Consider the following 19,150-nt stretch of genomic DNA (forward strand, 5'->3'; position numbering starts at 1 on the left):
ATCCCATGCACGGCTACAAGCTGGGGACCGACTGACTGGCTAAACGTCAGTTCTGCAGAAAAGGACCTGGGGATTACAGTGGACCAAAAGCTGGATATGAGACAATAGTGTGCCCTTGTTACCAAGGAGGCTAATGGCATATTGGGCTGCATTAGTAGGAGCATTGCCAGCACATTGAGGGAAGTGATTATTCCTGTGATGGGTTGGATCACAGAAACCCTCTTGGGAGCTGCCACCTGATGTGCCAAGACTACTACTACCCCTGCTTTCTCTGCCAGCTCAGGACTCCAGCACCCTGTTTTGCTGAGCCAGACACGCCTGTCTGCTCCAACACAGACCCAGGGTCTGAATTACTTGCCCCAAAGCTGCAGATTTACCTGAAAGCAGCTAACAGAAGTGTTCCTGTCTTTAACACTCAGATGCCCAACTCCCAATGGGATATAAACCCAAATAAATTTGTTTTACCCTGTATAAAGCCTATAAAGGCTAAACTCATAAATTGTTTGCCCTCTATAACACTGATAGAGAGATATGCACAGCTGTTTGCTCCCCCAAGTATTAATACATATTCTGGGTCAATTAATAAGTAAAAAGTGATTTTATTAAATACAGAAACTAGGATTTAAGTGGTTCCAAGTAGTAACAGACAGAACAAAGTCACCAAGCAAAATAAAATAAAATGCGCAAATCTATGTCTAATCAAACTGAATACAGATAATCTCACCCTCAGAGATGTTTCAGTAATTTTTTTTTCCTCAGAATGGACACCTTCCAGGCCTGGGCACAATTCTTTCCCCTGGTACAGCTCTTGTTCCAGTTCAGGTGGTAGCTAGGGGATTCTTCATGATGGCTCTTCTCGTTAGTCAGCTGATCACAAAATGGAGGGGTCTCCCACTGGCTTAAATGTACTTTCTTTTTGTGGGTGGAGACCCCCTCCTCTCTCCTATGCAAAGTCGAGCTCCAAGATGGAGTTTTGGAGTCACCTGGGCAAGTCATATGTCCATGCATGACTCACAGTTTTTACAGGTAGCATCCATTGTTTACATGCTATCTTGAACGTCCTAAAGTAGATGTCTTTTGTGGATTGGAGCATTCCAAGATCCATTGTCCTTTAAGTGTTTCTCGATTAGGTACTTAACTTCCACATTCCTTTCTCCAGGAACTGACCAAATGCTCTACTAAGGTTATTTAGAAATTAAGCCAGTACACAGCCAACTTTCATAACATTCATAACTTTGAATACAAAAATGATACATGCATACAAATAGGATTAATATATTCAGTAGATCATAACCTTTACAGAGATATGTTACATGGCATATGTAGCATAAAACACATTCTAAGCATGTTTCCATAAAGCCTTATGGGAGGTACCGTCACATTCCCCTCTATTCGGCACTGGTGAGGCCACATCTTTAGTATTGTGTCCAGTTTTGGGCTCCCCACTACAGAAAGGATGTGGACAAATTGGAGAGAGTCCAGCAGAGGGCAACGAAAATGATTAGGGGGCTGGGGCACATAATTTATGAGGAGAGGGTGAGGAAACTGGGCTTATTTACTCTGCAGAAGAGAAGAGTGAGGGGGGATTTGATAGCAGCCTTCAACTACCAGAAGGGGGGTTCCAAAGAGGATGGAGCTCAGTTGTTCGCAGTGGTGGCAGATGACAGAACAAGGAGTAATGGTCTCAAGTTGCAGTGGGGGAGGTCTAGGTCTTGGATATTAGTAAAAACTATTTCACTAGGAGGGTGGAGAAGCATTGGAATGGGTTACCTATCGAGGTTGTGAAATCTCCATCCTTAGAGGTTTTTTAAGGCCCGCTTGACAAAGCCCTGGCTGGGATGATTTAGTTGGGGTTGGTCCTGCTTTGAGCAGGGGGTTAGACTAGATGACCTCCTGAAGTCTTTTCCAATCCTAATCTTCTATGATTCTAAGTGAACGCGCTCTTCAGTGCATCAAGAAGTCAGTGAAAGCTAAAAAAACTATTAATGTTTATTTAATTTTTTTCATTTAGTTATGGAAATGTAACTGGTAGAGATAATTTTTTTCATTATGTCCCAGAGACCTAAAAACAGTATTTAGGTTCAGGGAGGACATATTCACTGCACCGTATCTTTTTATGTTTCAAAAATGAAACATACTACAGTTTCATGCATATTATGTTTAATTTTCTGGTTAATTTATAAACATTCCTTTGACATTTTAACATCTGTATTTTTTCTTAATTGTTGAGTAACCTACAATGATGAACAGGAAACATAAATGTTCCATTACATGCGTCTGACGAAGTGGGTATTCACCCACGAAAGCTTATGTTCCAATACATCTGTTAGTTTTAAAGGTGCCACAGGACTCTCTGTTGCTTTTTACGGATCCAGACTAACACGGCTACCCCTCTGATATATATTTCAAATATATTCAGTACATTTATGTTTTATTCATTCAGATCTAGAATTTTCTGGAATCTGCTTAAAATCTCATTAAGGACAAAGTTTTCAACTCAATTTCTATCAAGAGGCTGCTAAGTTATTATAATTTTTGGAATGCATTTACAATAGTCAGAAAATGGGTTGGCACCTACTATTTGAGAAATGACTAGTTGACCTTAGCATCACACCTATGCTGCTGTGTGTGTGGGGGGGAGGGAGGAAAGGGGCGGCGGGGGAGTTAATTGTGCAGCTTTAAAAGAAAGAAATGAAGAACAGAGCTGTAGAATTTCAGCAGTCTTCTAGTTTAATTGGTGTATGCTTTGTGTTATCTGCCTGAAGTATACTTTGTACAAAAGCACTAGTAGATTTGTATATTTCTGAGTAGTTGTCCTATTACTAGATATTATGTAATATGTTCATGTTCCCAGAAAGCACAAACGCTTTCAAAGATAACTGAAATTTTCCTCAGCCACAAAGTTTGGTAGCTAGAACACTTGAATTAGCTGTAAGGGGTGTAGTCCCTGCTCTGTCAGTGACTTCTTCTTTGACCTTGGGCAAGTCACTTAACTTCTGTGTCTCAGATACCCCATATGTAAATGTATATGGTGATGCTTACTTTTATTAAATGCTTTGAAATCTGTGAATGGAAATTTTGCCAATTACATTTAAAATATTATTTTGTATTTGTTGGTTTTATAGTATTTTTTTCTTTAACATGAAAATCTTCTAAGGATTTCCTCCACTTCTATTGCTCAGTTGTCCAGATTATATACTAAATGGGCAAAAGCATATTTAAACAATGACTTTTTAAAAAAAATATTTTTTTTTTAACTTTTTTTCAAACGTTGTTGAAGTTGGAAAAGTATTTTGGGAAAGTATAGAAGAGAATTTTATAGAATTCTCTCTCTAAGTAGTTATAGAAAGTCCCAAATTAGTTTTCCTTTAACATCTTTCATAGAAAAGAAGGTCTAATTTCTTAGATCTGTTGCTAAATATCATGCTCTGTAAATTGAGGACTTAGTTGTGAGCTCCCTTGTGTTCCCCCTTCCCTAACTTGGCCTCCTTGTATTGCTGATCTTTTCATTAGCAGGGAAAAGTAGCTACTGTGGAGCTTAATACTTCTTCCTCCGGAAGGCAAGGTGTAGTTAAAGCAGCTATGTGGCTTGCACAGACCTTCCCAACCTCAGCCCCAGCTAGGGGAAGCAAGGACTGAACAGTAACTTGGTGGCATAAGTATGTGATGTCTGTGCTGAGTTTTGTAAATTTATCTTTTTAGCTTAGCTCTGTTGTTTGTATTGTAAGAATGTAATGGCTGGACAACTTTACCATTACTTTTTTAAAATATTTGTAAATCTTATTTGAGAGTTGAGTTTGTATGACATTCTGGTTCCCTCTGTAGGTAAGGGAAGCTGCCCAGGCCTTACTGTTAGCAGAACTGAGAAGAATTGAACAGGCAGGGCGGAAAGAAACAATTGATGCTTGGGCTCCATATTTACCACAATATATTGACAGTATTATATCACGTGAGTACTCTCCGTTTATCCCGAAACTAATTTGGTTAAAATATATGATTAAGGAAAGTGTATAAACAACAAATATGAATACTGGTACAAACCAGAGGAAAGCTGTTTTATTTGCAATATCTGTTGTTTCATGGAATCCCAGAATTTAGGTCATTAGCTGTCTGGGTAATCAAACTTTTCTCTTTCTGAATGATCAGCTTCACAATCACAGATTTGTGCTATAAATATTGTCCTGTTAAATTCTGTGACATTTTGTGTGTGTTTCTCTATAAAGAAGAAGAAGGAGGAAAAAAAGAGGGAGCAAACTACTTTAACGGTCATTTGTTTAAAAAAGCAATAGTGTATTTAGCAAAAGCAGCACTAAAATTTCTTGACCAAAACCTATCTCTGTATTTATTTACAAGTAGTTTAATGTCAAATGTTCTTTGAAAAACAGTAAACTAGAGCTATTGTCTCCTAAATGCTCATGGACATGTACTGTATGTGTCTGAAATAGCCATACAAGGTTGGTCTGGTCCAGTTTTGCTTTTAAGTCACGTTTGGGGAATGGCTAGTGTTCCATTATTTCAATATTTATCCCATGGAATTTCCAAGTGAATTAATTGTTGTAAAACTGGGAGGAAAACCAAATACTAATCCTTCATTTTTTCCCCCGTCTGAGTAAAGTTCAGACAGTTCATGCGCTACCAAGGACATGGTTAACTAGATCACCTTGCTGCAATTCAACAGAGTAGGGCTGAATTAAAAAAAAAATATGAAAAATTTAGTTATAAGGATGGGAGAGATTTCTCTGATGGTAATTGGTTATGTGTTTGTGAGCTGAACAACAGAAGGCTTTGTAATTTCCTGGTATTTAAATTCAGCTTTTCCATAAATCTGTCCAGTAGCCTTGAATAAATGTAGTTATTTTTGCTCCTCTTCTTATGCTATCTTTGAACTAATGACTGGAGCCATGGTTAACCTTCTACTTCTAGATGTTAAGCTACAGACTTAGTGCCATGCAGCGTTACAAGACATCAATAAATTAATATTCCAATTTACTTGAAAAGAGTATTCATAGATTTATTTTCAACTCAAATAATAAAGTGCCATTTATGTTTAAATATTCCCTCCCTAACACTCTCTCTCTCTCACCTAGAACTATTTATATAATATTTTCAAAAGCTCAGAAATGACTTTAGAAGCCTCAGTACCTTTTTCAAAAGTCACTTAGGAGCCCAAGTCTTGCTAAAAGTCAACAGATCTTGGATTCCTAAGTGCCTGAAATACTCTGGTAATGAGGTTTGAGTTATTAAATATCTTGGTTGCTTTTAAAATGTTACCCTTAGAGATGCTGTTATCTAGTAGAGAGGAGGAAGTTCTGCCAGTTTAGTTTTCTTAGATATGTTGACGAATGCATCTTGAAAATATTCCATCTCGTACTAACGCTGCATAACAGCATTAGCTGATAACAGAAGAGTTGCACTTTGTCTTTCCTTATATAATAAACCAAGTTTCATGGAACAATTTATTTAAAAAACCAAACACCTAGTTGTTATTAAGGCCTAGATTCTGCAGTCTGATCTACTAATACCCTTGTTTCTACACACATTTCTACTGAAGTACATGGAGCACTTCCTGACACAAGGGTCCTCCCACTTGGATCAGATTGCGGGGTCGGACCTAATTTTGATGCTGTTGAAAGATGCTACATGGTGGTCCTGAGAATTAAGTGTTTATCCACTGAATATGTACCATACATATTTTGATAAAGCAAGCTTCTCCATTCTACCTACAAATGTGCCTCAGATGTGGAGATCATCAGTAAGAGTAAGAGAGGTAGTTTAATCTCTGTGATTGTCTCCATTGATACTGCCAGTAAAGTAGTAGAGCGATATTTATTTGTAATATCTGTTCACTAGAAGCTGTTCTGAGACCACGAGGCCATTTTATTCAAGCTATTGAATAGCCATCTTTATCCCTAATAGAAAACTTTGAAAAATATTCTGTTTTAGATGCAAAATGACTTTATACATCTTAGATTTTGATTTTGGTCCAATCAGCTATTATTAATAAATATATGTTTATGAAAACAGGATTTTCCTAGCTACAATATTTGCTGTTACAACCTATTCCTAACTTAATATTTCTGTAACACATCAATGATATTTCTACAGCAACTTGTAATTGTGGGCAATGGAGCCTTCAAATTTGATTTTATTGTAAGTTTAGGGGAAATCCCTTAAGCTTCAGTGCTGTTTCATTGTAGTATTTTATTAAATATAATATAAATTTGTTGATGTCAACTACTCAAAAGGAATGATAATTTTTGTAAAAACAGTAATAATTTCCTATTGAAATAGGATTTATGGGTATATAGTTTATTGCACAGGTATAATTTAATTCACTGCTAAACTGGACAGTAACAGTGTGCACCAACATTTTGTCTGCCCTAATCCTGGGGATGAAGTAGATGAACTAAGAGGTGTTTTTTCCATTTATAATTCCTGTATCAATATTGCACAAAAGATTAGAACAAGAAATGAAGGAGAATCTAATAGAAACTACAGGAAACATGTACGTTGGCCATATTTAATTTCCTGACTTGGAATTTGTCTAGGATACTCCAGCATTCTGTTATTTCCTGAAACCATGTTAAAGAACTGTTTAAACACTGACAAAGAGTTAAATCACTAAGGCCTTGGCTACACTGGCGCTGTACAGCGCTGCAACTTTCTGTGCTCAGGGGTGTGAAAATGCCCCCTCCCCCCCGAGTGCAGCGCTGTAAAGCGCCAGTGTAATCAGCGCCTGCAGCGCTGCACGCTCCCTTGCAGTGCTGCAAGCTACTCCCCTCAGAGAGGTGGAGTACTTATAGTGCTGCGAGACAGCTCTCGCAGCGCTGGCGGTGAGACTACACTCGCGCTTCACAGCACTGCCGCGGCAGCGCTGTGAATCCCCAAGTGTAGCCAAGGCCTAAAATTATGTCTGCAGCACCTCTATGTTCTGTGGTTGGCTCCCACCCAAGTATTGGCTTGTCTGACTTTGCTTACCTTTTGAGATTTGATGAAATCACATTTTAAGATTATATTAATACAGACATTTTTTATTATTTTGCCCTACTTTTTTACTTAAAAAACAAAAACAAACCCAACCTCCAGCAATTCTTTGGAGATTATAAAGGGTTTTTTAATCTAAAATTTTAAGTGCAGTTTTTGCTGACCAAACTTTTTGGATAACTTTTTTTGAACATACTACTAATAAAAACTGTACTGTCCTAGTATTTTCTGGATTTTTTTTTATATTTTTCTAGTGTAATAAAATAGTGAAAAACACACACAATCCCCTAATAGGTACAATAACTCTATACTAAAATAATGAACTTACTTAACCCTTATGAGCTATCTAGTACATTTATTCATGCCTTCATCATTTAGGCCCCATTCTTGCAAACACTTCTGTACCTGGTTAACAATTACAGATAGTAATCCCACTGAAATCAAAATAACTATTGAAATAAATGAGACTACTCATGATATTAAAGATAAGCACATGCCTAAGCATTTGCCAGATTCAGGCCTTGAAGACCACCCATCATTTCACTGTCTAGCTACTTGTTTGGAAGCAGTAACACTGTGTCTTAAAGGAACTACTCATGACATGTCTCATTTGCCCTGTTTTCGGAGATAGAGGATCTATTTGAATATAATATAAATATTTATTTAAATATTAATCTACAGTAACTTTGCCTATTTTTACAGTTTGCCATGTACACCACAAACAAATAATTGGCCAGTTCACAAGTATTTGAGTCTGTGACCATACATTATGTACAGTAATGCCTAGACATTGGAAGTAGGGGTAGGGACTACACTGGCTGGTAGTTTACCTTCCTTCCTTTTGAAATTATTCCTTGGCTTTTATCATTTTAAGTAAAAACCATAAACAATAGTTATCATTTAATTTTTGTGTTAAACATATATTAAGACTCTCTTTAACTTGTTTTTAATACCGGAGGATATCTTTGTTTCACTTCCTTCCTCTGTATAGAAAGGGTATGTTCACTTTTTTCCTTCTGTTCTCTCTTCCGCCATCAAAAAAATTAAAAAAGTAGTAATCGGTGCTGGGATTGATGCATTGGAAACTCAGGTCCTCTGTCCATAAAACTAGTACAGCAGTAGCAGTGCTCCCTTGTGCTGTCATGCCATTATGTCTCAAACCTGACCAGAAGGAAATGCTTCTGGGGCTGTGAAGGTTTTTACTTTGTCCTCTCTGCTGAGTCTGTCTGTCAGCTTACGATACTGAACACTTGTCTGGTTGAGACTGGATTTTGACCACCAATTCATTTCACACTGGTTACTGAACAGCCACTGTATAGTAACCAGTTTTGGTCACTGCCAGCTTGGGCTGGATTTTAACCTGTGAACTGAAGATGAAAGGCTCTGTATCCTATTACCAATTCCCTTGAGCCATCTATTTCTTCTCCTCCTCTAGCCTTCCTGCATCCAATATACTATTCTGTTCCTGATGTTGTTTGTATTGGAAATCATCCTAATTATTTTGAAACTTTTTTCCCTTCTTGGAGTGCTTTTTTTTAAGGGGGAGAAAAATAGTATATGCAATAATCCTTTAATAACTATTTTGTTTCCTCTTAACTACTTTATTCTGCAGTTTCACATATATAGTTGACCATATAGTTTCATCTTTCTTTAGAGTTTTGAAATTTGGAAAAGTATACAGTACAATGGTGATACTTTTAAAGTGAATTGTTTGGTAAAACTAGGGCTTAAGGTGTATAGCTACGTGTCCTTATGTTATCTTGTTTTGCATTTGGAGATGGAGCTATATTGAGAAAATCTCATCAAAATATTTTTCCTGACTAGTATGTCTATCTTTTGGATTTCTGAATGATGGACCCTAATGAAGATTGCATTGGTGCAAAAGACAGAGGCATTGTACTCATGGGCTAACAAAGGTTAAGCTGAATTTAAAATTGAGAAAAAAAGTCTTGTCTTTTTCATGATTAATTAACACTCGCAAACATGTATATGATGTAATATATATTATACATACTTTACTATATTATATATTACAGTACAGTAGTATATATATGTGTGTGTGTGTCTGTGTGTGAGATATGCCAATACACGTTTCCTTTCCTCTCCAACCCTGTTAAATAGCTGGCAATAGACCTTACATAAAGTTATTTCTTTTCTTCAAACATAGTTATTTTCTTACCTATTAATGTATGCAGCATAGTAAAGGGATGGCTGTACAACCATCCTAGAATCTATTTTCTTGGAATTTGTAGTGCTTCATGAGATCATCTATTCAAGTCATACACCACGATTTACCTAGAAACCGAACCTGTTCTTACCTATTATAAGTAGTTGCATAATAATATGCAAACACTTCTATCTCATATAGAGAATTATTTAACATATTTGTTTCAGAATTGAAAATTTATTTGCTTTAAAAAATAAAATGTACATTTTTATGAACATTTCAGTGTTTGTCCAAAGGACAAATTTAATTACTATTCAATAAGATAGATTTTTATGTTAAATGCCAATTGATTTCTGGAAGACATATAATATTCTTAGTAAATCTAAATTGGACACATAACTTAAATTACATGGAACACACAGCTTTAAAATGTTACAGACAGTTCTGTACATTTCAGAGCACCAAACTTTTGATAACTATGGCCTTTATCCAAAGTTATGACACGTATGTTTTTATTATTACACAATTAAACACAAAAATAAGGATTGAATAAGATATTAAGCAATGGCATATTGTATATGGGTGGAAGAGTCTTGATTCATAGTTGTAGACATTATGCTATTCTGTATATTTGGATTTATTTTTGTGATTGACCTTTTTATGAGGTCAATTGCACTGTTTGTAGAATACAGCTGTAGTTGCCTTCGTTCTAGGGAGTGGCTGCTATAGCAACTACTGATGATTACTAATTTCTTTTCTCTAGAGTGACTGAGTGACCTTCTAGGATACAAGGTCATATACATAATTTATTTTTGTAGTGTGTGTGTGTGTGTATGTGTATGTGTATACATAGTTATATATATATAACTCCTATTAACACTAGCCAGTGGACTATGATACTCTTGCCCTGAAAACAACTGTCCCCTCCCATCCCCCGAAATGTTAGTTAAAACAAGTGGCAATTTTTTCCAGTTCTTTGCAATATACTATTCTGCTCATTATTTAAATCCTTATGTCTGAAAAAATTATAGAGGAATGTGCAGCATAATGGATATCTATGTCAGTTGCAAGCACAGCCCTTTGTTCTTGTAGAATCTGTCTTTTTAGTTTGCTTTTGTGTTCCGGTTATGGAGGTGAGGATCTATTTTCTTAGTAGCAGCCAGTGATTTATTTGTTCACAGAAAAATATTCTCTCAAGTGTTTAGTAAGAAAATATAATTACACTGATATTTTGAATTTGATCTTTTAAAGTCTTTATAATGCTTATTGTTTAATCAGCAGATTAGTTTGATACTAAATTGGAACATTAGTCACGACAAAATAATCATATAAAGGGACCTAGAAAGTTACTAATATGAGCAGGAAATAATAAAATCTAACATGAGAAAAATACAGTCTAGTACAACTGGGAAAATAATTTGAAATACAGATATCGGTGGTATGGGACCAACTGTGAAAACAGTAATACTGGAAAAAAAACTTGAAAGTGATAATGACTAGCAAATTGGATTTAATCTTGCAACATCATAAAACAATGACAACAATGCAATTTGGGCTGTATTAACAGAGGCATCCCATTATTGCTTCGTGAGTTTGTGTTCCTTCTAAATGACACTGGAGAAGTGGCAATTTAAAATAGTGGCCTGTGGACTACCTTCAGAAAAATGTTGACAGACTGGAGGGATTTCAAAGAGGGAAAAATACAATGATTAAGGGTCTAGAAGAATTACATTGTGAGGAAAGAGTAAAATAAATATGACTTGGATAAATTATGGCTAAAATGGTAAACACTGACATGTATTTTAGGACAAAAGCATCAAGAGGAGAGAGGAATTGGTCAATCTGAGCATAACTAGGAGTAAAGGCATGCACTTGTGCACAGGAAAATTTATGCTAAAATGCATGGGTGGGAATCTGACAGGTCAAGATACAGTACTTGGTTTTGTTTTATTCAGGAGAGTTGGGTGAGCATAAAATGTTACCAGAAGACTTTTGCCTGCTAAGAATGTTACTTTACACTAACAGTATAGAAACTATATATACAAAATGTTCCTTGTGCAGTTTGTATACAAGCTCATGTTTAATTGCAACAAGTAACAAACATAAACACAAGTCTGCTGCTATAGTGATATATTCTAGCAATATACATTTAAAAAGGATAATTGACTCTTGAGTGAACAAGCGTTTGACATTAGAAAGCTGTCTGGAGGAAACAGATACAGGGTCAAATCTCTTTTCCCCTGAAGCCATTGGGAGATTTGGGCCAGGATTTCACTCGTATAGTTTAAACTAAATTGTAATTTGTCTGGCTATGCTGGAAGGAGGACAGGAGACACTGGATGTGGTTTAATTGGGCCACAACTTCAACATTAACTCTCTGGGAGTGCCTGGCAAATAGGAGTATACAGTGCAGGTAATTCCATGATTATTTTAGTATATCCTGGGAGGCTTTTGTCAGCCCTCCACCTTCCTCATCCTGGTGCCCATCCCTCCTGCTGTTTGGATCTTGCCATTCCCCCCTCGAATGAGGGTTAAGGTGGGCTATAGAGGTGTGTGTGTGTGGGGGGGAGGGGAGTTGGCTCCCTGTTGTGCTAGTCATAGGAGCCCTGGAACTCCGCTTCCCCAGTTTCCACTCCTTTAACAAATACCTCCTATAAATCCTTTACCAATCAATTTATCTGATCACTGTATTCCTTCCCTATGGAGTAACTGCAGTGGACATGCGCCCCATGTCAACATGAGTTGCGACATCATAGCCTAACTCCCATTCCATGTTTTCCCCCAACTAAGCCCCCCCCCCCTTCTGCTGAACCTAATGTGGGGAAGGCAAAAAAAACCCCACCAAACCCACTTCGCCTATGCCAATTTGGCAGTAAGGGAAAAATTCCTCTCAGGCCTCCCAAGAAAGGAGTGACTAGGTCAGTGTCCACAGCAGATCCTGACCAAACCTGATATTTCTCTATTTCCATGGGTGGGAGGTGGGTGCTGTTCTACCTGGTCCAGATAAAAGAGGGCTTCTCCTCTACCCAGCATGTACTTATGTAGCCTTCCCTCTCTTCTGATCACCTGGGAGGAGGATGGGTCAGCATCCCCACAACCTGCTCTGTGGGTGCTGCAACATCACTCTGTACAGTACTTAATTTGTAATGAAAAACGTGCTGGGGCTCAAGCAATTTTTTTACTTCCATAACTGACACAGCAAGCCCAGAGGTGCCGGGGCTCAGCCCTGGCAAGCCCTGGCACAAATTAAGCACTGACCCTGTGTCTTCCCCTTAAACAGGTACACACCTTCATCCAGCAAGCCAGAGAGCGGCCCCACCACTTAATGTGCAGTGCAGTCAGTCTCCACCTATTGGTAAAATGTGCTTAGGGAACTTGAAATGAGATGCGACTCTTTTGAGAATCTATAGATAAGTAGGTGTAATTGTTGCCAGAGAAAGTAAGGTGAGCTGAAATAAACTTTTTTTTTCTTTCAAAAATCCTCTTTTGGTTAACTAAATGCTATCACTTTGTGAAATGATAAAACCCATTTCCACATTCATGTTTTGTCCATGAATCCTGGATTTTTGTAGTTGTTTCTCTGAGTTAGCTGGAAGATTTATAAAAATAACATTTAGCTTGATAAGTTCTTATAATACACCTTATTTGCAGACATTATTATGCATAAACACTTAAATGTATTCTTGGTCTAAGCATCTGAGGTAGTCAAATTATGAATGATTGGAATATAGGCTAACACTTTCCACTTTCGATCAAACCATGCTCTATTTGCAGTTACTTTGAAAAAAGACTTGGATGATGTGGAGCTATCAAAATTATAGGTGTCAGAGAATGCCTTGACCTTGAAGAGTTGCACAATTCACTACTTGGGCTGCTTTTACTTTCTCATATACAAATTATTCTTTGATACAGTATAGTATTTACATGTTTTAAGACAGGATCTGGTACATAGCAATGTTAAGCTGCTACTTAATATTTCATATTAGCACAATGTAGGTGGGAGGTTTTGTGATTGGTTCTTTAATACTGTAAACATTTCAAGTTTTAAGATTTTAGAAAAGAGTTTTTCAATAATTCTTTATTAAAGTGAAAGATTTTGTGTGTGTGTGAGAGAGAGAAAGAGAGAGAGAGAGAGAGTATTAATTTCTTCTTTGCGCTAGGGCCCACAGATCACTTACAATTGGTACTTCAGCCTGCTTGTGTCTTGGGGGCAGAATTAGATCTGTCAGTCACTGGCAAAAGGGCGATTCCTCCAGTTTTTTCTGCCTCCCCAGTGGCTGGTAGCTCAGCCAGACCTCCCTCTGCAGAGATTTTCTTAGTCAAATTCTGATCTTTGTCACATTTCTGGTTAACAATTTGGCTCAATAACATGTCATTCTAATTCCCAGCAGTGTCCCAGGGCTGTGTTACCTTTGGGGGAGACTGAATGCTCAGCTTTACTTCCCCTTCTCATGCATTTACAGTGGCAGGTGTCCCTGCAGGATTCAGGGAAAGCCAGAAGCAAAAGGAAGATTCTGTGTTGCCTGCTTTACCCTTCTTATTGAGTAACTCATTGGGGAGCTCAGCTGGCTGTATGGGCAGAGTGTAGTATATTCTACCTAATGGTCTCTGGGAAGGTATAATAGAAGGATGGGGATTTCCTGCCATACCTAAAGAATGAGAAAGTATTGGGCTGTTATAACTAGCTGCTGCTGTTGGTCACCATGCCTTATGTCTAGGGTATTTTTCTGAGCTTCTGCTGCAGGCTGTTATGCCTCCCCTCTTCATCCTCCCTCCAGCAGCTGGCCATGGAATCACAAGGGGGCCAGCAGCCTAGGTATGGAAGAGCAAGCAAGGTGTATGGGGCCTCTTGGCTCTCCTTTTTAGTTCTTTCTATCCCCCTGGCCTGCATTGTATAAAGCCAAAAAGTTCCTCAGTGTGCACCAGTCCAAAGTCAGTTTGGTGTCACTACTGGTGGTCAGGGCCTCTGTGTTCCTGAATCAGTGACCTCTGAACCGTACAGACCCTTCATAGGCAGCTAAGCCTGGGCAGGCATCACCTCAGCACTCTTCTTTGGGCATGAACACTCCTTGGTGGCTTCAGACCAACAAAAAGTTTATTACCTAACACCTCAAGTGCTTTTGCATGTTTTCATAAACAATGGGGACATAGGTGGAAAGTATTGCAAATAAGGTTCCTGTCAACCTAAAAAAATCTCAGTCTATCTCACAACTTAAGGACGTCTCCCTGAAAATGATAGTGGCATACAAATCTGTTCCATGCAGCATTATGGGGCTTTGGTCCTTGAGATCAGACACTTGGGCCCGGTTCTCATAGTGGTTCAGTGGAAAATTTTATGGAAAGCTGAGGCAATTCAGAGTAATCAGAAAAGTCGATCTATAATCTGGATTCCTGCTAGGTGCTATAGAAAGGAATATAGCTCATATGGCAAGTTGAAGCAATCCATGAAATACAACAGAAGATACCAATTTGTAAAAGGTAGGGTACTGAGGCAATGTCAGTAGTTTCCCTCAGTTGCGTTCCTGCTGTTGTCATGCTATCTCATGATCCTATCGGGAGTTAGACCCCCAGTTTGCGCTGGGCTGTTTCAATTTGAGAGCCAGTGGATACTGATAGCTTTAGTCAAAATGAGATCACTGTATGTTGTGCAAAGGGGATACTCTCTGGAGCTGTGCAAGAATCACAGGAACAGATTTGTCCCAGTTCCAATCTCAAGTAACCCATGGGAATAGGAGGACAGGAGTGAAGCCATCCGTCATCAGGTTCAGATTGGAGCAATACAGCCCGCTCTTCATCCTATTTCTAAACTCAGAAAATCAGAAGCAAACAGAGCAGGACTACGTCTGACGCATCTAAATAAGTTATTGGAGGAGGCTTATCTTCAAACATTCCTGTTTTAACATCCACAAACAATACTTCAAGTTTGCATATGGATGACAGCTTTCTTCCCCCAATTTCAATCATTTCCTTTTTATCAGACTAATGCTTTCAGGGTCTCTTCCAGAATCATGGTGGTATTCATATTGGCTTGAAGGAAGAAGGTAAAACAGTTATAGCTTCCTAGACAGTTTTTTTCTGGTCCAAGGCTCTGTTACAGAGACACAAGTGAGACAAATAGTGATATGGTTTCTGGACAATCTGGAATTCATGATAAACACAGACAGAGGGAAGTCAACCATGGGTCTGGGTGGAAGATGAATTCTATCAAGTGCAAAGTCTCATCTCAAAGATGGCCATAAAGAAGAACAAGAATCAAAACTCCAGTTCTTATTGGAGCCAAATGGGAATGAGGATCTCATTCACAGACATGCTTCAATGAACCAAAATTTATGAGACCTATATAGCTTTTATCCTTTACTTCTCCTGTCTATTAGCAGAGCTTAAGATCCTTTTGTATATTCTCTGCTTCCACAATTGTTGAGTACAGAGAATATGATTTTTGAAGAGCTAGTGAACCAGTCAGAGAGCCATCGTTCAGTCAGATGCTCACTGAGGATAATGGAGGGGGGCTTATTCAGGTCCCAATTCAATTCAAGGAATAGGTGTTAAAAAGAGCACAGCATCCACAAAATGGCCAATAAGTTGTTGGAATATACTTGGGAACACTTTTTTGTTTCAAATAATGAATGAAGTAACCCGGTGGACATCCATTTGAGATTAGATTCTGACCAGCATTGAGGAATTGGTTGACAATTTGAAGGTGGAAGGCAACTTGAGTGAAATGATTATGAAATGATAGATTTTATGATTCTAAGGAAAGGAAGGAGTGAGACCAGCAGAATAAGGACAGTGAACTTTAAGAAAAGCAGTCTTTAACAAACTCAGAACAGGTAGGTAAGCTCCCATGTGAAGAAAATCGAAGAGAAAAAGGAGTTAAGAAGAGTGGCACTTTTTCAAAGATATGACTCCATGCAGGAGCTCTTTAATGATCTGAAAATCAAAAAGGAATCTTACAAAAAGTGGAAGCATGGATGAATTGCTAAGGAGGAATACGAAAAATACCACAAACATGTAGGAACTAGGTGAAACAATCTTGGAACCACTAGTAATTATTTTCAAAATCTTCTGGAGCAAGTACTGTCTTTCAATCAGTTGTGCACCCATCTTAATAATTTAATCTAGCCCACATTTCCGTAGTTTGCTTCTGAGGATGTCATGTGGGACTTTGTCAAAAACTCTACTAAAATCAAGGTATAGTATGTCTAGTACTTCCTCCCCATCCACTGTCAAAGTAGGAAATGAGGTTGGTTTGGCATGATTTGTTCTTGACAAATCCATGTTGGCCATGCTTTATATTGTCTTCTACAAGCTTCCAAACTGATTTTTTAATAATTTGTTTCAGTACCTGTGAAGAAGAACTTCCTTTCATTTGTTTTAAACCTGCTGCCCATTAATTTAAATTTGGTGGCCCCTAAATCATATATTATGGGAACAAGTAAATAACTTTTCCTTATTCACTTTCTCCACATCACTCATGATTTTATATACCTCTATCATATCCCCCCTTAGTCTCCTCTTTTGCAAGTTGATGTCCCTAGCCTTTGGAGCACCTGGCATTGGTTACTGTCAGTAGACAGGATACTGGGCTGGATGGACCTTTGGTCTGACCCAGTATGGCCATTCTTACATTATGTTCTTATGTTGCTTTGAAAATCATATTGTAATAGATCTGGGGACTTAGCACAATGAAGAATAGGAAAATTTCATCTGTGTTTACCTGAATTTTTTTTGAGTTATGACATCCACAGATCTGGTTCATCCAAAGTAGAGAGAGAAGCAGACTTGTAGAGATTTGAGTTGACTTTCATTATGGGGAATTTCCAGTGCTCTGCAGTAGGAGAAATGGTGCTTTTTCATCAAAATATACTTAACCCAATCTGTAATTTAGAAAAATGAAATTGAATTATCCTGGTTGTGGAAGTTGTCTTAGCTGGAGGGAACTTCAGGACAACGCCAGGGACCAACAGGTTGAGTTCAGCCTGCTTGCAGCTTTGGGGCAAAGAGCCATTTTAATGGATCTGTGGTCCCTGTTGCCTGAAGAAAGGAAATGTTCAGGTAAACATAGATACACTTTCCTTGTATATGCATAGAAGTAAAAACTAAGTGGGGCTCTCCATATATTAAAGCAAGGAATTTCAGAGTGAGACTTCTCATGCTTTCCTTAATTCTCCTACGTGTGCCTAATGATTGCAGCAGGTATGTGGTATAAAATCCATCCCTCCATCACTCTTTTAAAATAGAAAATCCAACATTTTCTGAAATACCTGACACAAGTGCTGTATTAGTGACTGTGATGGCTTAGATTCATCTGAGTAGTGGTGAGAGTAATGAGCCTGAGCAAACGGCAACTACTTCACCAAGGGGATCTGTCCTACTGGATAAAAGTTGTGGCTAAACTCTAAAAAGAAATGATCATATATGATCTATAGTTGTTTTTTAAACTTGCGATGAGTGTTCTTCTTTCAGTACTCTCAGAAGCACTAATAAAAATATGTATAATTCCTATTAAGGCCAGCTACTTAAACCCATTAAATGATTATTTTCATTTAGTCAAAAAACAACAACAACAAAAAAGAGTTTTGTAAGTACTCCTGTAACTTAGGAACAGCTGAAATTAAATCAAGTTCAGAAAAAAGTCACTATGTTGTGAAACTCTGTCAAGCGTCAAGCCACAGTAAAGTTGGGGCTCCCTAAAAAGGCTCATTACGTAACCACTGATAGACCTATAGCTGTAGTGGTGCTAGCGAGCACTGTATATAATAAATGACCTAATATTAGTTGCTATGAAGAATCTGATATTGATTTGTGCCATTAGTCTCTTGCTGATTTGCTGAAGACCTGAGTTTTTTAATGCTAATGGAAATAAAGTGCTTTACAAAACACTGCACATGAATACGGGAACATGTCTCTGAAATGGAAAAACTGTCTAGGAAGCTTTTTAAAAATATATTTGTTTTGTTTGTTCTAATATAGATACTAACAACATGTCACAGCGCTTCTATGTGCAGACTGTAAGGTTTTTTTTGGCTAATGGCCCAGTTTAGTAATCTGAGATTGCTGAGTATCTGTAAAAATTAATGTTTATTTAAATGTAGAAAATGTAGGAAACTTGAAATTCTTAATCCCAATCAAGTGACTGCTTGAGAATACTATAAATGTGTTATAGCAGGTACCCCTGAACTTAATAGGAAACAGGTAATGAAATAATTAGTATGGATAAATGGCAAGGTACAAGAAAACATTCAAGCAAAATGGGTATATATCAAATGAAAAAGGAAATCTATCACATCTGAAGCCACAGGAACACAAACTGTGTCTGCTAATGCATGTGCTTAACACTGAGAGGACTCAGAACCTGATGCTTCAATGAGCTCTGCTTGAGCAGAATCATTTTACCTGTACAGAGCCCCATTGACTTCAGGGTTCTGTGCAAACAGAACTCATTATAGGATTGGTTCCTAACAAGGAATCTGAAGATTAAATAGCCGAAGACAGAAAAACATATAACATGAAATTCTATAAAGACTTTATAACCAGGAAGCCTCTGGGAGAATCAGTATGTCTCCTGGAGTAACAGGAGCAATTCAGGAGGGTAAAGCCACTAAGTAAGCTAAATTATTTGTGGTTCAGTCTTCACTAGAGCAAATGTTTGGGAGATACCTACTATTTTCCAGTAGTAAGAATATGAGACAGTCAGAAATTATAGTGTCACAGAGAAGTTGGAACAAACTAGACTAGTCACCACAGCTGGCTGGTGTTCCTACAAAGGTTCTGAAGGAAATTAAAAATGAAATGTCTGAGCTGCTACCACTGATATGCAATTTAATTAAAACCAGTTGTTATACCAGCAGACTGCAGGTATGGTAAATGATATTCCTGTCTTTAAAGGTATTGGGGTAATCTTGGGAATGGCAGACCAGTAGCCTCATTTAATAACAAGTAAATTGATTGAAACTATAATTACCATGCATTTATAAAACACCTAGTTAAACATGATAT

The 19,150-nt window shown here is 37.8% G+C and overlaps 1 protein-coding gene across 4 annotated transcripts in view; it reads left to right on the forward strand.

Annotated features, from left to right (window-relative positions):
• The window catches only part of WDR7 (WD repeat domain 7), a 340,638-nt gene that overhangs the window by 104,867 nt on the left and 216,621 nt on the right, over positions 1-19,150 (forward strand). For all 4 annotated transcript variants that reach the window (XM_034773718.1, XM_034773717.1, XM_034773719.1 and 1 more), the window contains one exon: positions 3,826-3,949. In XM_034773718.1, the coding sequence (XP_034629609.1) occupies positions 3,826-3,949 (124 nt within the window). The remainder of the gene's footprint in view (positions 1-3,825; positions 3,950-19,150) is intronic.

This window comes from Trachemys scripta, chromosome 6, assembly GCF_013100865.1.
Source record: "Trachemys scripta elegans isolate TJP31775 chromosome 6, CAS_Tse_1.0, whole genome shotgun sequence".
Lineage (NCBI taxonomy): Eukaryota > Metazoa > Chordata > Testudines > Emydidae > Trachemys > Trachemys scripta.